Source organism: Oncorhynchus tshawytscha, linkage group LG02, assembly GCF_018296145.1.
Source record: "Oncorhynchus tshawytscha isolate Ot180627B linkage group LG02, Otsh_v2.0, whole genome shotgun sequence".
NCBI lineage: Eukaryota > Metazoa > Chordata > Actinopteri > Salmoniformes > Salmonidae > Oncorhynchus > Oncorhynchus tshawytscha.
The window spans coordinates 39,839,318-39,866,754 of NC_056430.1; the positions used below are offsets into that span (position 1 = coordinate 39,839,318).

At 42.7% G+C, this 27,437-nt stretch overlaps 1 protein-coding gene across 3 annotated transcripts in view; it reads right to left on the reverse strand.

The window, feature by feature from the left end:
- The window catches only part of LOC112215542 (paxillin), a 51,247-nt gene that overhangs the window by 17,115 nt on the left and 6,695 nt on the right, over positions 1–27,437 (reverse strand). Inside the window, exons 1-6 of one of the 3 annotated variants that reach the window (XM_042298691.1) lie at positions 11,850–12,003; positions 10,248–10,438; positions 9,850–9,905; positions 9,610–9,740; positions 9,224–9,419; positions 8,263–8,401 (exon numbers count right to left, since the gene is read on the reverse strand). In XM_042298691.1, the coding sequence (XP_042154625.1) occupies positions 8,263–8,401; positions 9,224–9,419; positions 9,610–9,706 (432 nt within the window). In that variant the 5' untranslated portion in view covers positions 9,707–9,740; positions 9,850–9,905; positions 10,248–10,438; positions 11,850–12,003. Of the gene's footprint in view, positions 1–8,262; positions 8,402–9,223; positions 9,420–9,609; positions 9,741–9,849; positions 9,906–10,247; positions 10,439–11,849; positions 12,004–27,437 lie in introns of those variants that run through there. The other 2 variants (XM_042298700.1, XM_024374672.2) reach the window with 2 other exon arrangements.

Below are 27,437 nucleotides of genomic sequence, written 5' to 3' on the forward strand. Positions count from 1 at the left end.
TGCAGCATTGAAGGTCCCCAAGAACACAGTGGCCTCCAATATTCTTAAATGGAAGAAGTTTGGAACCACCAAGACTCTTCCCAGAGTTGGCTGCCCGGCAAACTGAGCAATTAGGGGAGAAGGGTCTTGGTCAGGGAGTTGACCAAGAACCTGATGGTCACTGACAGAGCTTCAGAGTTCCTGTGTGGAGATAGGAGAACCTTCCAGAAGGACAACCACCTCTGCAGCACTCCACCAATCGGCCCTTTATGGTAGAGTGGCCAGGCGGAAGCCACTCCTCAGTAAAAGGCACAAGACAGCCCGCTTGGTGTTTGCCAAAAGGCACCTAAAGACTCAGACCATGAGAAATATGATTCTCTGGTCTGGTGAAACCAAGATTGAACTCTTTGGCCTGAATGAAAAGTGTCTTGTCTGGAAGAAACCTAGCACCATCCCTATGGTGAAGCATGGTGGTGTCAGCATCACGCTATGGGGATGTTTTTCAGCGGCAGGGACTGGGAGACTAGTCAGGATCGAGGCAAAGATGAACAGAGCAAAGTACAGAGAGATCTTTGATGACAACCTGCCCCAGAGCGCTCAGGACCTCAGAATGGGGCGAAGATTCACCTTCCAATGGGACAATGACCCTAAGCACACAGCCAAGATAATGAAGGAATGGCTTAGGGACAAGTCTCTGAACGTCCTTGAGTGGCCCAGCCAGACTTGAACCGGATCGAACATCTTTGGAGAGACCTGAAAATAGCTGTTCAGCAACGCTCCCCATCCAACCTGACAGAGTTTGAGAGGATCTGCAGAGAAGAATGGGAGAAACTCCCCAAATACAGGTGTGCCAAGCTTGTATGACACCCAAGAAGACTTGAGGCTGTAATCGCTGCCAAAGGTGCTTCAACAAAGTACTGAGTAAAGGATCTCAATACTTAAGTAAATGTGATATTTATTTTATTGTACAAATTAGATAACATTTCTAAAAACCTGTTTTTGCTTTGTCATTATGGGGTATTGTGTGTAGATTGATGAAAACAATTTAATCAATTTTAGAATAAGGCTGTAACATAACAACATTTGGAAAAAGTCAAGGGGTTTGAATACTTTCCGAAGGCACTGTATATCCTTGTTAAGTTCACAATAGCCAACATTCTACACAAGGCAGAAAATACAAACTCCATGCATAACTTCTCAGGGAAAACTTTGACAAGATGCCCTATACATTCAAGTCCTTGTGTCCTCATGTTGTGTTCATGTGAGTCACTCTCCCAAAATAAGAGCCCATCTCAATCACTTCAACTTGATAATAACTGACATACTGTAACAGAGCTAAGTTGAACTTGAATGAGCCTAGTGGATACAGTCTGATCGCTGCTTAATCCAAAAGATGTGCATTTGGATTAGGCCAGAAAATTGACAGTCCAATCAGCATCCTCTCAGAAACAGTGGGTGGGTTTTGGACAAAAACCAACTCAGTCAAACGTTGCTTTGAATTAGGCCATCCTCTGATTGGTTGAAGGTGATCCAATCGCTGACAAGTTAGTTTTGAATAATGCCCCATTATGAGAAATCCCAGACATATAAGCGAAGTGAAAAAGGATGGTGAACTTAGCGATCAGACTGATTCCACCAGGCTAGAATGAGCCATCATCAGATAAAAATGTAATGGCATCATATATATTAGCGATCATTATCATCTCTGTATGTTACTGGCTCCGTTACACCTATTAGTGTGTGACACCACCAGTACCAGGATACATGGGAAAGATGAAATGTGTCAAAGTGGGGATTTGGCCTCAAACTTGGCCTAATAAAAGATAAACCATACGGTGTCTTAGAGCCTTTAATCTTGCGTGCCAGCTTATTTTGGGAGAGCGTTGTTGCGGGTGGGTGGTCTGTTGGGAGGGAGCATCGTACTTGGCCCGAGGTGGACAGCCTCTCCACGGCCGAAGGCTGGTTCAGGGGCAGGTCCAGGGTGGTCTCGGGGGTTCCTGGACACGTCAAGGGGGTCAAACAGTCGTCCATCCAGCTGGCCTTGTTAAGGGGGGTCATCTTCCCCTCGCGCCCGTCCAGGGACGTGCTGTGCTTTGGGTTAATACTTTCCCTGTCCTCCCAAGTCCTTTCCTTGTCTCTTGCCATGGAATAAAGCTCCTCTTTGTCCTGATGGGTCTCCTTGGCATGCTTCACTTCTCCCTCTGGCAGGGTAAAGTCGAAGGACAGCAATCTGTCAAGGGTGTCCTCCAGCAAGGGTTCCCGACATGGCCATGTTATCCCCAAGTCAGGACATGCAGCAGGGGGCTCTGCTAGCTGAGCAGCAGGTGTTTCTGGATGCTTCTCCTTCAGTGAGGAAGATGGATCAATGGAGGGTGACTGAGGAAGGGTGATCATTTTAGGAGTGGGACTCTTAGCAACACTAACAAAAACGGGGCTCTTAGCAACCAGAACTGGACGGGGGCTCTTGGTAACTGGAAGAGGACTGAGGCTTTTAGGAATCGGAACAGGACTGGGGCTCTTAGCAACCATAACTGGACCAAGTGTCTTGGCAGCAGTTATAGGACTATGGGTCTTGACAAGAGTCATGGGATTAAGGGTCTTGGCAAAAGGTACCAGACTAGGGGTCTTGGCAACAGTTACTGGACTAGGCGTCTTGGTGGTCTTATTATCCACTGCAGGACTGTTATACTTTACAACGGGGGCAACAGAAGGATAGGGGGTCTTTGGCAAAGTGTGGCTTGTGGTGTTAGAGACCACAGTGAGGGACTCCATGTGGGAGGTCAGCGTAGTTCTCACGCTGGGATCAGTTACTCCTCCCAGCTGTGTGTGAATCTGGGTGTACTGGAGGCTCTGGGACGAGGCCAACAAAACGGAGGAGGCTGAAGCAGCTGAGAGGGGGGTGGAGGAGGGCGGGCCAGAGCAGGCATCTTCATCTATGTGGAGGTCTAAAGGAACAGGGTTACAGGAGGGGGACGTGTCACTGGGGGACTCCAGCTGCAGATCACCAGGCCCAGTTGGGTCTCTGGTTACAACTACTGGGGAAGCAGGTGACTTTGTTTCCAAGGAGGAGGGTTCTGATCCTTGACTGATCAGGAGGGTATTCATATTGACAGACAACTGAGAACCAGACTGGAGGACGGGCAGCACAGAAACAATAATAGAAGACAGGGAGGAAAAAAAGGGGAAATGGTTTCAGGAGAGGTAGAAAAGAGAAGTTGCCACAGCGGCAGACATGCACCATGGCAAATGAACCATGACAACTTCCTCAATAAAGCTGTGTGAGAATTGGAATTATATATATATCACTGTGATGGATATACAAATCATTCACATTCCACACTCATTGCATCAGTGTAAATAAATTGTTGTATCAATAAGGTAAATGGTAGGAAATGCCTGATCGAATGTACATTAGAGTCTAGACCACAGCAACACTACAGCAATCTACCTGTGTGAAGAACCCCCACATCCATGCTAAAAATCAATATACAACCAACCTTTTAAAAACAACATATGCACCATTCATTTGACTGCACATTTCACCCTACAGTATGTCCTTTCACCCATCTGCATCTGCCTACCTCTCTTTCCTATCCATCTCTACACCCTTGAGGTGTCCAAACTTTTGACTAGTACTGTACATACGCACATACAGTACCAGTCAAAAGTTTTAACACACCTACTCATTCAAGGGTTTTTCTTTATTTTTTACTATTTTCCACATTATAGAATCATAGTGAAGACAACAAAACTATGTATTAACACATGTGGAATCATGTAGTAACCACAAAAGTGATACAACAAATAAAAATATATTATATATTCTTCAAAGTAGCCACCCTTTTGCCTTTATGACAGCTTTGCACACTCTTGGCACTCTCAACCAGCTTCATGAGGTAGTCACCTGGAATGCATTTCAATTAACAGGTGTGCCTTGTTAAATGTTAATAGGTGGAATTTCCTTCCTGCTTAATGCGTGTGAGCCAATCAGTTGTGTTGTGACAAGGTAGGGGTGGTATACAGAAGATAGCCCTATTTGGTAAAAGTCCATATTATGACAAGAACAGCTCAAGTAAGCAAATAAAAATGACAATCCATCCTCAGTTTAAGAAATGAAGGTCAGTCAATCCGGAAAATGTCAATACTTTGAAAGTTTCTTCAAGTGCAGTCGTAAAAACCATCAAGCGATATGATGAAACTGGCCCTCACGAGGACTGCCTCAGGAAAGGAAGACCCAGAATTACTTCTGCTGTAGAAGATATGTTACCAGCCAGAAGAAATGGCAGCAGTTTTACGGGCGCACAACCAATTGTGCTATTATGTGGGGTTTTTTGCGTTATTTGTAACTTATTTTGTACATAATGTTTCTGCAACCGTATCTTACGGCAAAAAAGAGCTTCTGGATATCAGGAAAGCGATCACTCACCTCGGATTAGACAACGATCTTTTCTACAACAAGGACGACGCACAAGACATTCTCCAAACACCCCACACGGCCAACATCCCCGTTATTTGCAAGAGGAAGCGACGCAGTGACAGAGCACAATGAGACGTATGCCTGGTCAGGACCCGGAGAAGGAGAGTGGGAAAGCTACCGTTACCGTCAATGCTACTCACCAATGTGCAATCATTGGACAATAAATTAGACGAGGTATGATCACGAATATCGTACTAACGGGACATAAAAAACGGTGATATCCTATGTTTCACGGAATCGTGGCTGAATGACGACATGGATATTCAGCTAGCGGGATATACGCTGCACCGGAAAGATAGAACAGCGCACTCCGGTAAGACGAGGGGGGGGGGGCGGTCTGTGCATATTTGTAAACAACAGCTGGTGCACGTAATCTAAGGAAGTCTCTAGATTTTGCTCGCCTGAAGTAGAGTATATTGTGATAAACTGCAGGCCACACTACTTGCCTAGAGAGTTTTCAGCTATACTTTTCGTGGCTGTTTATTTACCACCACAGACAGATGCTGGCCGCACTAAGACCGTCAGCTGTATAAGGAAAAATCAAACAGGAAACCACTCACCCAGAGACGGCGCTCCTAGTGGCCGGTGACTTTAATGCAGAGAAACTTGAATCAGTTCTACCAAATTTCAATCAACATGTTAAATGTGCAACCAGAGGAAAAATAATTCTAGATCACCTGTACTCCAGAAACAGAGATGCGTACAAAGCTCTCCCTCACCCTCCATTTGGTAAATCCGACCACAACTCTATCCTCCTGATTCCTGCTTACAAGCAAAAATTAAAGCAGGAAGCACCAGTGACTCAGTCTATAAAAAAAAGTGATCAGATGAAGCAGATGCTAAACTACAGGACTGTTTTGCTATCACAGACTGGAACCTGTTCCGTGATTCTTCCGATGGCATTGCAGAGTACAAAACATCAGTCACTGGCCTTATCAATAAGTTCATTGAGGACATCGTCCCCACAGTGACTGTACGTACATACCCCAACCAGAAGCCATGGATTACAGGCAAAATTCGCACTGAGCTAAAGGGTAGAGCTGCCGCTTTCAAGGTGCGGGACTCTAACCTGGAAGCTTACAAGAAATCCTGCTATGCCCTGCGACGAACCATCAAATAGGCAAAGTGTCAATATGGGACTAAGATTGAATCGTACCACACCGGCGCTGATGCTCGTCGGATGTGGCAGGGATTGCAAACTATTACAGACTACAAAGGGAAGCACAGCCCAGAGCTTCCCAGTGACACGAGCCTACTATACGAGCTAAATAACTTCTATGCTCGCTTCAAGGCAAGCAACACTGAGGCATGCATGTGAGCATCAGCTGTTCCGGATGACTGTGTGATCACACTCTCCATGGCCAACGTGAGTAAGACCTTTAAACAGGTCAACATACACAAGGCTGCGGGGCCAGACAGATTATCAGGACGTGTGCTCTGGGCATGTGCTGAACAAGGTATGATCACTGACATTTTCAACATGTCCCTGATTGAGTCTGTAATACCAACATGTTTCAAGCAGACCACCATAGTCCCTGTGCCCAAGAACACAAAGGCAACCTGCCTAAATGACTACAGACCCGTAGCACTCACATCCGTAGCCATGAAGTGCTTTGAAAGGTTGGTAATGGCTCGCATCAACACCATTATCCCAGAAACCCTAGACCCACTCCAATTTGCATACCGCCCAAACAGATCCACAGATGATGCAATCTCTATTGCACTCCACACTGCCCTTTCCCACCTGGACAAAAGAAACACTTATGTGAGAATGCTACTCATTGACTACAGCTCAGCATTCAACACCATAGTACCCTCAAAGCTCACCACTAAGCTAAGGATCATGGGACTAAACACCTCCCTCTGCAACTGGATCCTGGACTTCCTGACGGGCCGACCCCAGGTGGTGAGGGTAGGTAGTAACACATCTGCCATGCTGATCCTCAACACTGGAGCTCCACAGGGGTGCGTGCTCGGTCCCTTCCTGTACTCCCTGTTCACCCACGACTGCATGGCCAAGCACAACTCCAACACCATCATTAAGTTTGTAGACGACACAACAGTGGTAGGCCTGATCACCGACAACGACGAGACAGCTTATAGGGAGGAGGTCAGAGACCTGGCCGGATGGTGCCAGAATAACAACCTATCCCTCAACATAACCAAGACTAAGGAGATGATTGTGGACTGCAGGAAAAGGAGGACCGAGCACGCCCCCATTCTCATCGACAGGGCTGTAGTGGAGAAGGTTGAGAGCTTCAAGTTCTTTGGTGTCCATATCAACAACAAACTAGAATGGTCCAAACACACCAAGAGAGTAGTGCAGAGGGCACGACAAAGCCTATTCCCCCTCAGGAAACGGAAAAGATTTGGCATGGGTCCTCAGATCCTCAAAAGGTTCTACAGCTGCACCATCGAGAGCACCCTGACTGGTTGCATCACTGCCTGGTACGGAAATTGCTCGGCCTCTGACCGCAAGGCACTACAGAGGGTAGTGCATACGGCCCAGTACATCACTGGGGATAAGCTGCCTGCCATCCAGGACCTCTACACCAGGCGGTATCAGAGGAAGGCCCTAAAAATGGTCAAAGACCCCAGCCACCCCAGTCATAGACTGGTCTCTCTACTACCGCATGGCAAGCAGCACCGGAGTGCCAAGTCTAGGACAAAAAGGCTTCTCAACGGTTTTTACCCCCAAGCCATAAGACTCCTGAACAGGTAATCAAATGGCTACCCGGACTATTTGCATTGTGTGCCCCCCAACCCCTCTTTTTACGCTACTGATATTCTCTATCATATATGCATAGTCACTTTAACGATACATTCATGTACATATTACCTCAATTGGGCCGACCAACCAGTGCTCCCGCACATTGGCTAACCGAGCTATCTGCATTGTGTCCTGCCACCCACCACCTGCCAACCCCTCTTTTACGCTACTGCTACTCTCTATTCATCATATATGCATAGTCACTTTCACCATATCTACATACTATCTCAATCAGCCTTACTAACCGGTGTCTGTATGTAGCCTCGCTACTTTTATAGCCTCGCTAATATAGCCTGTCTTTTTACTGTTGTTTTATTTCTTTACTTACCTATTGTTCACCTAACATCTTTGCACTATTGGCTAGAGCCTGTAAGTAAGCATTTCACTGTAAGGTATTCGGCGCACGTGACAAATAAGCTTTGATTTGATTTGAAATTGCGGCCCAAATAAATGCTTCACAGAGTTCAAGTAACAGACACATCTCAACATCAACTGTTCAGAGGAGACCTTCATGGTGAAATGAGGCCTTCATGGTCAAATTCCTGCTAAGAAACCACTACTAAAGGACAACAATAATAATAAGAGACTTGCTTGGGCCAAGAAAAAGGAGCAATGTACATTAGACCGGTGGATATCTGTATTTTGGTCTGATGAGTCTGAGATTTTTGGATCCAACCGCCATGTCTTTGTGAGATGCAGAGTAGCCAACAAGTGCTCAGCACATGTGGGAACTCCTTTAAGACTGTTGGAAAAGCATTCCAGGTGAAGCTGGTTGAGAGAATGACAAGAGTGTGCAAAGCTGTCATCAAGGCAAAGGGTGGCTACTTTGAAGAATCTAAAATCTAAAATATATTTTGATTCGTTTAACACTTTTTTGGTTACTACATGATTCCATGTGTGTTATTTTGTAGAAAATAGTAAAATAAAGACAAACCTTTGAATGAGTAGGTGTGTCCAAACTTTTGACTGCTACTGTATATACATGCACATATAGACACATCCTGGTAAAAAATATATATATTTCTGTAAAACTTACATTGCTCTGGACTTTGAAGTCGGACAGCGAGGCCATGAGCTCGTCGAGCTCCCGCGTGGCGGAGGAGGCAGAGATTCTGGCCTGCAGCTGGGAGGGTGTCTCCTCCTCCCCCTCCGTAAACTCCACCAAGGGGATGGGACTAGAAATCAAATAAAAACAACAAACATTAGGCCATAAATGACCATAGTCAAACATGAGAAACACACAGGAGAATAGTACAATCAGTGTGTAAGATGAAACGGTCTTCCGGAACATAAGGTGCAGTGTCATTGCTTTGCTGTCAATTGTCCCTCATTTCTGGGGATAGGAACGTTTTTGACCAGCTCTAAAGCCTTCGGCAGGTTTCGGTTCGGCTGGCACCTAGTCGAACCGAACAAGTATGCTCGCATATTCCCCTAAAATACCTTTTCTTGAAAATCGAGGCAATTGTACAATTTATCCATCTTGTGATGACGCAGCCAGTATATACTTCCACAAAATAGTCAGAATTAATCTAACATAACTCAAATAATAATTTTGACCTTTTTGTCAAGGAGATCTTAGTCGTGCAATTTTACATCTGAGGTTGGTGCAGTATTTCTCAAGTGAAATGATAAAAACTTAATTAATCAAATAAAAACAACAAACATTAGGCCATAAATGACCACAGTCAAACATGAGAAACACACAGGAGAATAGCACAATCAGTGTGTAAGATGAAACGGTCTTCCTGGAACTTGAGGTGCAGTGTCATTTTCCACCATAATTTGCAAATAAATTCATTAAAAATCCTACAATGTGATTTTCTGGATTTTTTTTTCTCATTTTGTCTGTCATAGTTGAAGTGTACCTATGATGAAAATTACAGGCCTCTCTCATCTTTTTAAGTGGGAGAAGTTGCACAATTGGTGGCTGACTAAATACTTTTTTGCCCCACTGTATATGCTCAAACTGGGAAGCACGAGGACGCCTTAATCCTTACATGGGGGATGGCACAGAACTTTCTAGCTCGTCCAGAAGGCTCTCAACGCTGGGGCGCACATCTTCAATGACCCTGGTGGCCACGCTGCGCTTGGGCTTCTCCATGGTGGGGGGAGGCACCTTGCCGGCCCCCGAAACCCCGTTCTCCTGCACATAGTGGGTGGTGCTGCTAGAGGGGAGGGGCGGGGCTGTCTCCTCTGCAGCAGAGATGGAGAAATATACATCTTTACATACAGTATTCCCTTAGTTTCAACAACAAAGACGAAGTGCCTGCTAAATGCTTTATGTACCAAAAAGAGTTTTGGACCCGTGAGCCCTGGTCAAAAGCAGTGCACTACTTAGGAAATAGGGTGCCATTTGGGTTGCAGTCATAATGGTATAGCGTACCCTCAGTCGGGAAGGAGGGCGTGTTGTGTTGCACAGCGTTGAGCTCCAGAAGCAGCCGGTCCAACTCCGACAAGTTGCTGCCCAGGAAGGAACTCATGGCAGCCTCTGCACTCTTTTGCTTGTTGGGGAAGCTGCAGAAACCAACAGAGAGACACAAACATCAGTAACAGACACCTGATGTTCATTTTGTCTTGCGACACAACACAAACAAAAGTGTATTGCTATTATTAGCATTATTACCTGTAGACGTGGTCGTCTTCACTTTGGGGTAAGGGGGGGGAGCTACTGCTGTAGGACTAAGAAAGGGTAGGTACAAATCAAAATGTATTGCTTACATACAAGCCCTTAACCAACAATGCAGTTCAAGAAATAAGAGTTAAAACACAGATTTAGAAGTGCAGTATGTGAGTGGTCTAGATGGGTCATGTGGTAAATGAGTGTATGTCAGCGGCGTTCAACTTTACCCTCAAAGGGTCATGTGGATACAGGCTTGTGATCATCCATTCATAGTCTTCACCAATACTTTATTAGTTGAACCGGGTATGTAACTTACTTGAACAAAAGCCTGCACCACACCTGCCTTTTGGGTATGTACTGTACTGTATGACATATACACAAAGGTGTATATGAGTATGTACCTGTGTGGATGAGCGGGTGGATTCTAGGGGGTCGAGCGCGGTTCCGTTCAGGGCCTCAGTAGAGGGATGTTGGGGTACAGGGGACGAGGCCGGTCCTCCCGAGGGGAAAGAGTAGGGCGTCTCGTCCGGCAGAAACACCGGCCGCTTGGAGATGTGGGAGGTTGTCGACTCCAAGTCCGCCAGCAAAGCATCTAGGAACATAGAGAGTAAGATCCATTTTTCAAATGCAGCAAGTGGCAATCTTAAAACTAACAGTTGACCTGCTGTAAACAGAAAATCACTGACAAGTTTGACAACACTCAATATCGGGAAATCCCATTTGCTTGTTTGATTGCATCTCTCAAGGAGAGGTTTCATTTTAAAACGTAGGCTATCCTGTCCCTAGATCTCCCATAATCTAATGTACCACAATGTTGTGCCGGACAGTGAACCCCTCATCTACTGAAGTTTCAAACGTCATTGTTGTGGAAGTTTATTCTCTCATCTGCAAAGCAGAGTTATGACCTTTGACCATCATCATCCTCCTACTGGTCATCAGTAAGTACCCCCGGCCGTGTCAGGTCCAGACGCTTTCCCAACGTGTCCAAACACAGCCAGGTGGGAATAACATTCAGACATTGCAGCAGACTAGTAAATAATCCACTTCACTGAATCATCTGGACTATGTCACCACTCAGCACCACTCCTTTGGTTACTCATTTACCCTGCTGTAGTACACTTACACTGGTTCACTCACTCTGCTGCTCCCAGAGTTCCACTGCCAAGAATAGAGTGTGAAGTGAACAGTGGCCACACGTGAAAGCCTCGGTAACTTAACATTAAAATGTTGACTTTATTAAGGATTTATGGTAACACTTTACATTCAGGCACCCTTTAAACAAACTATTAATACACAGTTTATATACTACTTATAAACATTTTGTGAATCATTTTAAGTACACCTTCATCTAAAGAGTAAGCCTACTACCAGAACTTTCTCTGCCCAGGTTGTATTCACGGCCAAACAATTGTTGCTTTCCACCTTTGATTGGTTCATCTAGATCATGTCCGTTCAATGCCTTGGAAACATGGACCAAACCCAATTTGGGATTCAACACCACACATCCCCAGCTCCCCTCTAAATGCAGCCATTATATCCGAGGTAACAAAACGGCAAGCCAATTAGCCTCCCAGACAGTGTGTGGGCATTGAAGAGAACTTGAGGAAGACGACATCATCCACACCCACTCTGTAAACCACCTCTACTGTTACACACCCATGTCCCGACACTTCCCTTAAGATCTTAAATCGATGCCTCCGATTTCACAAGTGTGTGAAACTGTGTGCAATGCAATCCCCCTTCTTCACTAATAATACTTACCCTACTGTCTTAAATAGACTCTGCTTCAGTCAGAACATTGAAACAGAAAAACAAACAAAAGCACACCCATAAATGAACTGTGAACGATATACACCTAAACTTGAAGAAGTCAACAATACACTGCCACACTGAACCAAGCAACTGATAAGATGATTGAAGCATTATGCGCTGAAAACTGATGCCGACAAAAGGTGAGAAATAAAAAGAAAACCTTGAGACTCACATATGTGGAAACGACATACCTGAGGCGATAAAGACTAGCACATACACACCCCGGAAGGACGAAGACAGGAATGCAGAGGAAGACTGGGAAGAAGAACGCAACCCAAACACACTGGCTGACAGGCAGGAACTGCTACCCTTAACTAGCACCAGAGACTGGTAATGAGAGACTGAGACAGGAGGGAAGGAAAGGAGGGAGGGAAGAGGGGAGGCGTCACGTTGGTAGCAGCAGGAGGATTAGGTTTACCCCTAGCTATGCAAGTTTGAAGTTTCAGTGTTCTTGGCTCCATGAAGGCTGAGGTAAGAGCTTGTTTTCACTCACACGACTGCTGTCGAGAACGGTCGGCTAACTAGGCAAGTAGAGCGAACTCGACAACTTCTTATACCAAAGCCTGGGAAAAACAACGTTGTGAAAAAGTTGTGAAAGTGATGGAATATATGTTGCGTCTCTTGTTCTGTCGGTCTCAAGGTTCAGTCCAGGTGCACTTGACTTCAGTGACCAATTCATTTAAAAACATAACACAACACACTCCCTCATCAGTACGGAGAGGCTGAGACAGACCGAGCGTATTCCATGGCCCAGGGAATCATGGATGCCAAAGACAGACAGTGGTGATCGCTACTGAACAGATCCACTTGGCTGGAGTTAACGTGATTAGCATGCCAGATGATGACAGGGTTTCCGAAGCAGAAGGGTTTGCTCACCAACTCTGAGACAGTGTAGACATTCCAGAGGATTTGATTCTGGATACAGCAGAGCCGGGTGTTTATTTAACTACAGCCAGATACTCCCTCTCAGGGGAGATAGATAGTCTAACAACAAACCAACTGCCCAGAGGGAAGTGAGAGAGAAGTAGTAAACCTCAGCATCTAGAGTCAGGCTTCTTATTGGGCAATGAAAACGCTCAAAGATCCATTACCGTTTGATTTCAAGTAAAAGGGGTTTCTGAAGGTTTTTGTGTGGAAGGTTATGTGCTAGTACACCTGCCATCAAAGAAGTGGATGAGGGACAGTCTTTAGGACAGCCTCCAGTTATTGTTTCTGGTAGTTCTGAGGACTCAGATCATGAAGGAAACTGATTGCAACAGGTTGTGCAATATGGAGGCAGTTTTTAAAATGTATTGCTGTAGACATTAGCATTTGTGTGGAGGCCTACAAAAACGCCTGTGTCAGTCCTCCTTGCCAAAGGATTGAGTTGGAACATGCCAAAACACAGCAGCTTATAGCCAGCCATTCACACGGGTCTGTTACAATATCCAAACTCAAATATCACTCAGAATGAAACAATATACACTGCCTTCAGAAAGTCGTCATATCCCTTGACTTATTCCACATTTAGTTTAGTTACAGCTTGAATTCAAAATGGAGAAAACAATTATATACAATCTCACCCAACTACACACAATACCCCACAATGACAAAGTCTAAACATGTTTTTAGACATTTTCGCAAATGTATTTCAAATGAAATCCAGAAATATCTCATTTACATAAGTATTCACACCCCTGAGTCAATACATGTTAGAATCACATTTGGCAGCAATTACAGTTGAGTCTTTCTGTGTAAGTCTCTAAGAGCTTTGCACTCTTGGATTGTACAAACCTTAAACATAAAAATTCTTAAATATCTGTCAAGTTGGTTGATGATCATTGCTAGACGTCCATTTTCAAGCCATTGTCATCTTGGTAAGAACTCCAGTGTACAGTGCATTCGGAAAGTATTCAGATCCCCAGACCCTTGCTATGACACTCGAAATTGAGCTCAGGTGCATCCTGTTTCCATTGATCATCCTTGAGATGTTTCTACAACTTGAAAAAAAAAACAAGCCATGGGGTCGAAGGAATTGTCTGGAGAGCTCCGAGACAGGATTGTGTCGAGGTACAGATCAGGGGAAGGGTACCAAATAATGTCTTCATCATTGAAGGTTCCCAAGAACACAGTGGCCGTCATTCTTAAACGGAAGAAGTTTGAAACCACCAAGATTCTTCCTAGAGCTGGTCGCCTGAATAAAATGAGCAATTGGGGGAGAAGGGCCTTGGTCAGGGAGATAACCAAGAAGCCGATGGTCACTGACAGAGCTCCAGAGTTCCTCTGTGTAAATGGGAGAAACTTCCAGATAGACAACCATCTCTGCAGCACTCCACCAATCAGGCCTTTATAGTAGAGTTGCCAGACGGAAGCCACTCCTCAGTAAAACACACAAAACTGCCTGCTTAAAGACTCTCGGACCATGAAAAACAAGATTCCATGGTCTGATGAAACCAAGATTGAACTCTTTGGCCTGAATGCCAAGTGTCATGTCTGGAGGAAACCTGGCACCATCCCTACGGTGAAGCATGGTGGTGGCAGCATCGTGCTACGGGGATGTTTTTCAGCGGCAGGGACTAGACAGGATCGAGGCAAAGATGAACGGAACAAAGTACAGAGAGATCCTTGATGAAAACCTGCACCAGAGCGCTCAGGACTCTAGACTGGGGCTAAAGTTTACCTTCCAACAGGACAATGATCCTAAGCACACAGCCAAGAGAATGAAGGAGTGGCTACGGAACAAGTCTAGGAATGTCCTTGAGTGGCCCAGCCAGAGCCCGGACTTGAACCCGAGCTATTTTCAGCTCCCTCTTTGGAGAGAGCTGAAAATAGCTGTTGAGCAACGCTCCCCATCCAACCTGACAGAGTTTGAGAGGATCTGCAGAAATGAATGTGAGAAACTCCCCAAATACAGGTGTGCCAAGCCTATAGTGTCATACCCAAGAAGACTCGAGGCTGTAATTTAAAAAAAAATACAACATTTTTGCTTTGTCATTATGGGGTATTGTGTGTAGATTGATGAGGAAAAAAGTATATTTAATCTATTTTAGAATAAGGCTGTAACGTAACAAAATGTGGAAAAAGTCAAGGGGTCTGAATACTTTCCGAATGCACTGTATATTTGGCCTTGTGTTGTTGTCCTGTTGAAAGGTGAATTTGTCTCCCAGTATCTGTTGGAAATTAGACAACCAGGTTTTCCTCTAGGATTTTTTTGAGCTTAGCTCTATTTCGTTTCTTTTTAACCTAAAAAACTCCCTAGTCCTCGCCAATGACAAGCATATGCATACCCATAACATGATACAGCCACCACCATGCTTGAAAATATGAAGAGTGGTTCTCAGTGATGTGTTGTATTTGCCCCAAACATAACACTTTGTATTCAGTACTTAACTTCTTTGCCACATTTTTGGCAGTTTTACTTTAGTGCCTTGTTGCAAACAGGATGTTTTGGAATATTTTTTATTCTGTACAGGCCTCCTTTTCACCTCGGTCATTTAGATTAGTATTGTGGAGTAACTACAATGTCCTTGGTCCACCCTCAGTTTTCTCCAATCACAACCATTAAACTCGAACTGTTTTAAAGTCACCATTGGCCTCATGGTGAAATCCCTAAGCGTTAGGAAGGATGCCTATATCGGTGTAGTGACTGGGTGTATTGATACACCATCCAAGTGTAATTAATAACTTCATGATGCTCAAAGGGATATTCAATGTCTGCTTAATTTTTTTTTTACCCACTTACCTTCTTTGTGAGGCATTGGAAAACCTCCCTGGTCTTTGTGGTTGCATCTGAGTTTGAAATTCACTGCTCGACTGAGGGACCTTACAGATAATTGTATGTGTGGGGTACAGAGATGAGGTAGTCATTCAAAAATCATGTTAAACAGAATGTTGGCCCACAGAATGAGTCCGTGCAATTTATAATATGATTTGTTAAGCAAATTTTTACTCGTGAACTCTAATGTCCACTTTGATATTATGGGATATTGTGTGTAGGCCAGTGACACAAAATCTCAATTTAATCTACTTTAAATTTAGACTAACACAACAAAATGTGGTTACTGTCAAGGGGTGTAAATACTTTCTGAAGACACTGTATATTGGGAACGAATTCTAAGCAATGATTTATGTATACACTAGATGACTGATAGGGGCGCTGTTTTGAAGCCACCACACCTCCATTTTGGCATTCTCTCACCAGTGTAAAACATATTTTTAGAAGCACTTTATGCTATTACAGACACCTTAATGCTTACTTTCAATGACATTATGTGAGCTAAAACATTCATATATAAAAACTTTTTTTACATTTTTTTTTATTTCCTTAAAGTATAATTTTTTGAAAGTACTAATGTTACTGTCCCCACTACAATAACAGAATACTTACATTTAATTGAAATACTGTAAAATTACATTAATTCCTATGGATGACTGCTCCATCTGGGGAGTGCCAATATTGACGACTGGTGGCTTCAAAGCCTCTCATTGGCAAATACACAGTATCATTGACTTAGTGTGCATATTGGAACTTGGCCAAGGACCTTGCACTCCTGTCTGGAACTAAGTCCCTCAGTGGCCGGGAATGAAACTGCAGCAAAGTCAAAAGTACCCCGAATGAGGGAGTGTCTCCTCGAGTCGCCTGCAGCTGGGAGATAGCATTTCAACCTCTGCATACTAAACAAATCCTCTTCCCTTGAAAAAATGCTGACTCCTTTGGAAGAGAACATCACGGACAGAATACATTTCTTAAATGTAATACGGTAAAAAGATATGAGCCGTATTGAAGTTCATAAACCAGTCGCCCAACAGACGGTAACTAGGGCGACTTGAGCCCCCGGGTAAGAGGTTGAGCGACCCCCTGGCTAAAATAAGAAGCCTAAAGCCCCTAAATATACACACCACCAGAGCTTTATGTGCTTGGGTGAAGAGCATGACCAAACTGCAGGATCAGCAACCATAAAGAAGGTTCTAGATTTTTCCTTGCAGTGTATCGTAACCAAATACTGAACAATAGGGCTACTTCACCTGAATGAAATGAAGCCTGTAAGCCAAGATAGGTGAGTTGAAGGGTGCCACAACACAAAGAAAAGAGAATGGAAAGAGATCTGAGAGAGAGAGAGAGAAGGCTAGAAGTGGGTTGGTGTGATCGTGGAGACTCCCTCCCTGTTCATATTAACGGTGAGCGGTATTTACATTTATTTATTACTATGCCGCCTTGAGCATAGAGTCACATAGGATTCATTACAAGGCCAGACAGGGAAGAGAGAAAGAGTTAGAGACACAGAGAGAGGGGAAGCCCCTCCCTAGAGTGTAGAAGTGGGTTGGTGAGACCGTGGGGGCTCCTTCCCTGTTCAAATTAACGGTGTGTGTTTTTTTAGGAGAAGACGGCAGGAAGATGAAGGGATCCAGACAGAGGAAAAAGAGAAAAAGGATTTAAGAGAAGAGTGAGAGAACCGGACGAGAAGAGGGAATGAAGATAAACTTTGAGTGCATTACTATGTGTTATTAATAAAGTTACATATCGCAATATTATTTTGGACTATATTATATCTATACTTTGACTCGAAGTACCGATTTGTAAAAAAAAATAAAAAAAATAAACCTTTTTGTTTGTTGTTGTTGCTAGGTAGCGTTTGCTAGCGCTAGTCAGCTGTACCTGCGCAAAAACTCTGGTATTTTTCAGCCTACAGCTTGTTCTACATCTTCTTTTTAAATAGTGAGCCAAAATGTTTTCAGCACTTTCTTTGGGTAGGCTATCTCAGTACTACCCACTATGTCCCATTTTCTACCCACACAGCTAAATAGCAGGCCTTTGCCAAGACACTGCCTATCGTAAATGATCGTTTCTTCAAAAATGCCTTGCTTTTAGGCAATAATTAGCTAACAAACTCGCTTTTCCATACTAACACAACAGACAAAATTCTCCATCGGAGCATGTCATAAATCCTCTACAGGATCGGTGGGTCCCCCACGGGACGGTTGAGCTAACAGAGGCTAATGCGATTAGCATGAGGTTGTAAGTAACAAGAATATTTCCCAGGACATAGACATATCTGATATTGGCAGAAAGGTTCAATTCTTGTTAATCTAACTGCACTGTCCAATTTACAGTTGCTATTACAGTGAAATAATACCATGCTATTGTTTGAGGAGAGTGTACAATTTTGAACATGAAAAGTTATTAATAAACAAATTAGGCACATTTGGGCAGTCTTGATACAAAGTTCTGAACAGAAATGGAATGGTTCATTGGCTCAGTCTAAAACTTTGCACATACACTGCTGCCATCAAGTGGCCAAAATCTAAATTGTGCCTGGGCTGGAATAATACATTATGGCCAAAGATGATGAAGAAGAAAATACAAAAAAAACGCATGTTTTTTTCTTTGTATTATTTTTTACCAGATCTAATGTGTTATATTCTCCTATATTAATTTCACATTTCCATGAACCTCAAAGTGTTTCCTTTCAAATGGTATTAGGAATATGCATATCCTTGCTTCAGGGCCTGAACTACAGGCTGTTAGATTCAGGTGTCATTTTCAGGGATTTTTTTTTTTTTAAAGGGTTCGATCCTTAAGAGGATTTACACAACGGGTGAGTCTAATCCTGAATGCTGATTGGTTAAAACCTCATTCCAGCTGGTGTCTATTCTACAAGTTACCACAGGCTAAATCTGTGACATTATCTCACATTTCTTTTAGAATAACATTTAGTATTCAACATCAGAGATTTGTATAAACCTTGCTGTCTGTCTCTCTAACGTTGTTTCAAAATTTAAATTCAATCTCCAGCTGTCCCATAGTAATGAACGTGTCCGGATGAGACAGACAGGCAGGCAGGTAGGCAGCGTTTCTAGGCTAGTCCAAATCATGAATCAGCTGGCATCATTTTTTTATGAAATGTCAGTTGAAAAAAGGTGAAACGAAGTGCAGCTAGTTTTCAGTCTTTCCAGCTTCAGTTGGAAGTGATTGTGTTAGCTGTGTTGTTGGCTAGCTCCTCTGAACAAGTGTCCTGACGAGTGAGCACATTTTCTATGCCAGGCAAAATCGTGCCTCATTTGCTCATTGTTATGGATGTATCCAAATAAATGTCACTAGAAAACAGCTTAAACAAATGCAACTACTGTTGTTATTCTGGCTGCACTGTTTGACGTGACTGTAAGTTAGCCGTAGATGTCTAACTAGTAAACATGGGATAAGAACGTTGCCAGCCAGTATGGTAATAGAACATTTAGAACGAACAACTGGGTCGTGTTCATAGGCACAGAACAAAAAGACTGAACGACTGGGTCCCGTCTCTAGCAACCGAACCAATAGAACAAACGACCAGCCGGCTGAGGTAGCAACACTAGATTTGTGTCGGGACTATATCTTGTGGAAGGATGAAATAGTATGAATAAATTCAGCAAAATAATGTTTTTAATGAAAACATGTTAATCATTATTTGAATATGTTGGCAACCCGTTGTATAAAAGTGATAATGCCTTCGAAGCCGGTGTTTGAAGGATATATTAGCACGGTTTGCAGGCCATCGACTTCGTCTTGAGCCTAACAACACCCGTGCCAATATATCTTCCAAACACCGGCTTCTCGGGCATTATCACCTAATTATTCTCTTAAGTAAGCCAGAAATTTTTTATTCACTATAAATGTTCATGCTGGATGATATTATGTGTTGCTGCTTAGGATATAAAATATAGATGCCACGAGCTAATATGGGTTTCAGTAGTCTTGTTCACCATTCTGCTTCATTCTAGATCAACCAGTGTCTGTTGCAGACTGAAGAGGGCGACATTGAATTGTTAAAAGAGCGTGAAAGAGAGAGAGAAAGGGACTGTTATGCAGAATGGGGAGTCAACAGTGAGCTTTTAAATGTCATTGGGTTTTGAGCGAGAGAAAGGTGAGGGGTGGGGGGGCACTGTTATGCAGAATGAGAGGTCAACATGAGTACTTTAAATGTCATTGTGTTGTGTGTTACCATCTTAAAAATAGGCTACTTGGTATAGGGACATGTATTGTAATAAGCCCTAATACCGTATGTCAAATAACAAGAGAATGGACAGAGGGAGTGAAAGATGGAGGGAGAATCTGCTATGGTTTAGGTTGTTGAACATGCCTGCCTTCTATCTATCTGTGCATAAACTGTATATCCCCACTCTCTCTTCCTTCCCTTCTTATCTGATGGGCAACGAGGTGTGCTGGGAATTACTGACATGCTATCGCCTGCTTGCTTTTTAAATACGAGAAGGGGGGTAGATAGAGAGAGAATATAGGAGTTTGACGGGCAAGAAAGCAAGGAAGGAAAAGGGGGAAGGTGTGAGGATTGCAGAAGTCATGGGAGAGATGAAATAAAGCTAGAAATGACCCTGCTCATATGTTTAGAAAGCTGTTGGTTCTATAATGAGTTGAACAATTTAGAAAGTCAATTCGGATATAAAGATGTAGGATCTTAATTTGATCACTCTTTTGTTGCCAAAAAATCCAGGAAATACAAACTTGTAGTATATTTCCACTTAAAAAAGTACATCAACCCGTACAAAAAATGGGCATTGATTATAATCCACATAATAATTCACATTTCATGTTGCTTCAGGATTATTTTCCTGCTGTAGCAAACTGGCTCAAATTAAGATCCTACAACTGTAGGCTACCAGTAGATAAAGCTTTCCTGATTTAATACTAAATGCATTTACAGTGTTGAGCCTGCAGCATTAGTATAAGTTGACTAAAACGGTTTACAGTCAGCAGAGTGGCTTTGAATATGACATGAGCCGAGCTGGCAAGCTATTTGAGGAGAGATCCCCTACACACCCCCACACCCATACCTCCAGATCAGTGGCAGGCGGCAGAAGGCTCTTGCCTATTGAAATGGTGTGTGCATCATTGGTTCCAGCTGCTTCTGCTACAATATTCACAGGTGCCTTGTACCACTAAAACGAGTGCAAACACTCACACAGGCAACCTCACCATACACATGCTATGGACAGGGCAGACAACCCAAACTGCAAACCTGGATGAGCCAATTACATAACGGATTTCAGAAAATAATTTTTTTAAAGGGTTTATGTGGCAACCTGGGTTTCAAACAAAAATAAAGCAGGCACCCCGCCACTTTCTTGCTATACAGCTGTGGGATGGGACTAGAGAAACTTAACCACTCCCAATCACTTGCCGTGAAAGAATACCCATACGTGCGTTCTAAATAGCAGGCTTTTTGGGTATATGAAAATAGAATGTCTTATAATATGTGAAATGTCTAAAATGCTGTAATCTGTAGCCCTTTACACTTATACCCCTATACGGGTTGAAAATGGCAGATTTGGGCATCAATAGAGTACCACAGTATGAGTCATAATCCCTACAAAACCAAGCAGTCAAACAAATAAATGGTTCCAATCGTTTTTCTACCATTCATTTTTCCCATAGGGGATTTTAGAAACATTTAAAATAAGGGCTGTGTTTTGTGTAAGCTTACCCTGGCGTGACGTTTTGATAGCGTGGTTAACATAAAGAACTAAAAATTACGTGATGATCTGGACGATACTGCCGAATCGAGGCAAAGTTAAGAATCTCTGGATTCTTATCTAATGTTAGCTAAATTTAGTAATGAATAAATTTGCAAAATTTATTTCAATTGACAATTCTGTCTTGTGCAAGCTTTAAATACACACAATAACTGTTATCAAAGGTGTCAAGCTAGAAATGACGTGCAGGAGCTTGCAGGGATTTTTAGTCTACTCTGATGCAAATGAGCATTTTTCGAATCAAGAGACCAAATTGAGCTGAATATATTGATAAATCACCTTGTCCGAGAGAGATTTACATGGTTACCAAAACGTCACACCGTGATAAGCCTTCACTAAACACATCCCTTATTTGAAGGGTTTCTAATATCCCCCATGGGAAAAATGAACGGTGGAAAACCAATTGGAATCATTTCCCTGTTTGACTGCTAGGTTTTATGGGTATTATGACACCTCTACTGTGGGGCTCTATAAGGGTCTAAATTGGAACGTAGTGGCTGTATAGTAACATGCTATAGATGATGTCAGAGCTCTGGCTCTGCGCTTCACAGTGCTGTATGGGTCTTCACTAACAGCCATTCTGAACTTGAGCAATGCGCGTGACAAGAAGTGACCCATCCCTGCCGGCAACTGGGCAACTTTTGCAAATGTTTGTTGTCTTTATTTATTTATTTATCCGTTATTTTACCAGGTAAGTTGACTGAGAACATGTTCTCATTTGCAGCAACAACCTGGGGAATAGTTACAGGGGAGAGGAGGGTGATTAATGAGCCAATTGTAAACTGGGGATTATTAGGTGACCATGATGGTTTTGAGGGCCAGATTGGGAATTTAGCCAGGACACCGGGGTTAACACCCCTACTCTTACGATAAGTGCCATGGGATCTTTAATGACCTCAGAGAGTCAGGACACCCGTTTAACGTCCCATCCGAAAGACGGCACCCTACACAGGGCAGTGTCCCCAATCGCTGCCTGGGGCATTGGGATATTTTTTAGACCAGAGGCAGATGCTGCTGGCTGAGAGGGAAATTCTGTAAATGAAAATGACTTGATGTATTTTGAAAGATGAGGCATTGAGGATTATAATAAATACTGCTTTGATGTCATACAAGCCAAACACCCATAAGTCCAAATGTGAACTTCACATTTCCAAATCATGGAACTCATGTCATATACAGTGTCAACGCTTATGATCTCTATGTTTGATGTACAGTTACAAGATGACATGTCGTCATACCCTGGGTTGTTCTGGACAGACTGATCCTACAGTATGTCTGCTATTGTGAAGAAAATTTGCCATGGCACATGACTCCTTTCAATGAGCACCACAATTCTGATCGGTTTGTCTAAATTGCCTTGTGAAAGCATAACACTGTAAGATAGTATTTTATAACTTAGCTACAGAGCCTTCAAAAAGTATTCATACCCCTTGACTTATTCCACATTTTGTTGTGTTACAGCCTGAATTCAAAATGGATTAAATAGATTATTCTCACCCACCCATAATGACAAAGTGAAAACATGTTAGAAATTTACACCTATTCTTTTCTGCCTAAACAAGTGATAAATTATAGCTTTATTGCCAATTTATTGAAAATAAAATACAAAAATATCTAATTTAAATAAGTATTCACACAAGTATTCACACCCCCGAGTCAATACATGTTAGAACACCCTTTGGCAGGGATTTACACCTGGGAGTCTTTCTGGGCAAGTCTAAGAGCTTTGCACACCTGGATTGCACAATATTTGCACATTACTCTTTTTTAAAATCTTCAAGCTACAGTACCAGTCAAAAGTTTGGACACACCTACTCATTCAAGGGTTCTTTATTTTGACTACTGGTTATGCATATGCTTTCCATACTTATTCTGTAAGAAACATTTCAATTTAGCCCTATGCATACAGGCCAGTTCCAATGAATTAAAGGGTTAAATGCCAGGAATTTATATTAATTTCGGCTTTTAATCTAGTAGAATTCACTGCACACTATTGAGGAAGAGAATAATATTCTCACAGCTAGCAATGTTTGACAAGAGCTGATCATCAGAATAGGGGACGTTCTTTAGAAAAATGAACGAACGGCCGGGAACAAGTGTGATCACGCATCTAAGATGACGTCTTCTCAGTACGGATGATAAGTACAGTATGTATTTTTTACTAAACACCATGTTCTAAAAAAGTAGGGCCGGGACGATACCAGTTTCGTGATATTCTTTCCATGGCAAAAATTACAACACAAATCAGACCGAACTATTTGGTCCTTTAAAACATGCTGTAAAATAAGGTGTGCTTTAGCTTGGAAAATAAATGGGAAATAAACAAATGCGACTGGATGACATTGTTTCCAACATTAGGGCTGTTTTCCTAAAGATATTCGCTTCTTGTTTTGTTTCCTTGCCATGATACTAATGAGTATTGCGAAAAAGGTATTGTCCTCGCCCTACTAAATGCACTGAACAAAAATAAAATGCAACATGCAACAATTTCAAAGATTTTACTGAGTTACAGTTCATATGAGGAAATCAGTCAATTGAAATAAAATCATTAGGTCTATGGATTTCACATGCTAATCTATGGATTTCACATGCTAATCTATGGATTTCACATGCCTGGGAATACGGTATCTGTTGGTCACAGATACCGGATTTCGCCCCCAGAATTGCACCATAAGATACAAATATTGTTCAGTCAGGCTAATTCAAGACTTATTAGGAGCATTACAATATTTCTGGATGGAGTATGACATGCATGGCTACCCATACGGTTTTCAAAATAATGACTTGACACACAAGCACACAGACAGACTTTAAGAGAAAATGACTCGGAGTACTTCACTCTTCAGATGGGACTCTCCAAACACACACACACTCGAATCCTTTACATTTAGGTCACATTTGAGATTGATGGGCATCTCTTTTTCAAGTGAGCCCTTGTCCACAGCAATCATTTCAAAAGGCTTTAACACATATCCTCGGGCTATGTGGCCCAGACATCCTCTACTGTAACCAAAGTGCAGTAACATCCAAACACTTGCGCAATGCTCAAGCACCAATGCAGCACTAGAAACACTTCTGGCCCTGTGCACATCCACATTGCAAACCAGAACATAAGCAATAAAAACATCTCAATTAATGATCCACCAGAAAAGTCCTGTGTCGTATTCACAAGGGAACATAGTTGCAAAACGTTTTACAATGAAAAAACAAAAACGTGTTTCTCATTGGACACTAGTTCGGCTAGTCCCTCTCTGTTTCAGTTGGTTTCCTTGCGTTTCGTGCCTAGTAAACACAACCGAGGTCAAAGATCCTCTGGGATATTGTACCAACTCTAGAGACATCAAACATTTCTGCACAGAGGGAGACCCATTTATGTTCTCTCTACCCTACTCTCAATCTCACACTTCACTCTAGTTTCAGCTTCTCATCTCTAATCCATAAACAAATTACCAAGACCAAATGCAATGTTTTCAAACTATTGCATGCATTTCTGGGAATAGAATTTGTGTGAATGACTACAACCCATGTCTTATTTCACGAAATTTGCAGAGATGCATAAGAATCCGCACTGTTTACAATGAGCAAGAGGCTTGACTGAACACTTTACTAGGTCGAGACATACTGGTCCATGGGGTTGGTGGCTGCTGACTAGACCACTGATCAACTTGATGTTTGTCTCTGCCTGGGCTCTGAGCGGTACTGTCTCTGTTCTGGAGGCCAGTGTTGATCATAGGGTCCGAGACAGGCCTGCCTTTGTCAACCTCCGTCTTGGACACAATAAGAGAAGGAGGAGGGGGACGGCCCCTGAAACGCCATAAAGTTCAGGCAAACATCCCGCCAGGCCACATCATCGGCTGGAAAACAATCAGTGCTGTTTAAGTGCCAGAGAGGGAGAGTGAGAGGGTGAAAGGGTTCGGACTGAGAAGGGAAGGCTTCTATTAAGCAGTAGTTGGCCTGGAAATCTGTTTCCGCAGACGTAGAAGCCCCATCTCCCGCAGCAGTGGGTTATAGGCCTAATCTGTAATCAGTGTTGTCAGAGGAGACAACTGGAAATTGAGTTTGGATTGGTCCAGCTCGCCTTATAACTGGATCCAGCAGATGATTGGAACCTACAGAAACTCTCCACCGTCCCGCGCATGTTGTTCATTCTCCTAAGAACTCCACATAAGAATGAACGCACTGTCACGCACACAAACTTAATAAAAATACTGCATTGTGCCCAAATACAGAAGGACAGTGTACTGTTTGACGGATGAAGTCGGGCCTTAAAAACGCCCGTCACGCCCTTTCACTAGCTCTGAAACAGCTGTTACCTCCTTCTCAGTGACGTCAGGCCTTTGAAGTGTTTGGCTATTTCAATGTGTGAATTTTCTTCGACAGGTTATCTTTTCAACATACGTCCAGTGGCGCTGCAGTATTATGGCGATTGTTCATTTCAAAGGTGTTTGGTTGAAGTTTGTACCGGCATTGTTTCGTGGTCTGTACTAGCAGTAGTTGTTTCAGTGTACATAGATGTGATTGTTTTGTAGCTGACCTAAAATGTTGGGCGTAGTTCACAGGCATTGTCACCACCACAAAGGAAGAAAAAGAGGATCTTACTTCAGAAAACTTTGAGTGACTATTTCAAGTGGAGGACTTTGTTGAACGTCTACAGGGGCATTGGAAAGTAATTCAGACCTCTTGACTTTTCCCACATTTTGTTATGTTACATTTTTTCCAAAAATGTATTAAATAGATTATTCTCACCCACCCATAATGACAAAGTGAAAACATGTTAGAAATTTAGACCTATTCTTTTCTGCCTCTAACACCTCTTAAGGAGGCTGCGAATTTTCGCAGCTTTTTGTTAAAAATCGCGCAACATTTCAGCGCCCTGCTACTCATGTCAGGAATATAGTATATGCATATGATTAGTATGTGTGGATAGAAAACACTCAGACGTTTCTAAAACTGGTTAAATCACGGCTGTGACTATAACAGAACGTCTGTTTCATCGAAAAGCGCAGGAAAATCTGATCACTGAAAGTGGAAATAAATATACATGCGCCACTTCCAGGAATTGTTAAAGGTGAACTGTATTAAATGAGGCCGAGGTTGCAGTACCTACAGCTTCCACAGGATGTATAGAGTCTTCTCATTTGATTCTGATTTGATTCTTGGTAGATCCGACCAAAGGGAACCGATTCCCTCCGACCACCAACTTGATGCATCGTCTCTGTGTTTTTCCGGACATTTTTTCCACACGACCAGCTATCGAATTTACATCGCCTCCTGATGATTTTTATAGCTTATTAACGTGTAGTAATACCTAAAGTTACATTAGAAAGGTATTTTGAAGTGTTTTGTGAAAGTTTATTGTCGACTTTTTAACTTTTAAAAAATGACGTTTCGTTATGAAACGCTATTTTTTCCCGTTTATCACACAGTCTTCATAGATCGATATCTAGGCTATATATGGACCGATTTAATCGAAAAAAAGACCCAATATTGATTATGGGACATCAAGGAGTGCCAACAAAGAAGATGGTCAAAGGTAATGAATGTTTTATATTTTATTTATGCGTTTTGGGTAGCGCCGTCTACCGCAAAATCTGTCTGTTTAGGTGACGTTGCAGTATTTTGGGGGTACATGCTATCAGATAATAGCTTCTCATGCTTTCGCCGAAAAGCATTTTACAAATCTGACTTGGTGGCTAGATTCACTACGAGTGTAGCTTTAATTCACTACCTTGAATGTGTATTTTAATGAAAGTTTCATGAAATTATGAGTTTTATCAAAAACTATAGGTGGCGCTCTGAAATCCGCTGAGTGCTGTTCCTTCGTGGGAACAGTATTTTGCATAATCCTTAAGAAGTTTTAACTGCGCCTTCACCAAATGCTAAACAAGTGATAAATCCACACAAAAAAAAAAAGTGCTTTGTCATTATGGGGTATTGTGTGTAGATCGCTGAGTATTGCTTTCATTTAACCCATTTTAGAATAAGGCTGTAACGTAACAAAATGTGGGGAAAGTCAAGGGGTCTGAAGACTTACCAGTCACAGGCTACTTCTCACCACTAGAAAAGGAAAGATTTAGATGTGGGCATGGCCACATTTAGACAGAACCACATTATCCCACAAGTGACGGATAGAACTTGTGAATCGTAAAAGTTAAGACTACATAAAATTTGGAATGTCCGGGGTCTGTTTCCCGGATTTAGAATAATCCTAGTCCTGGACTGAACAGCCCTTTTAATGAAGATTCTCCTTCCAAAGTGCTTTTTAGTCAAGGAAT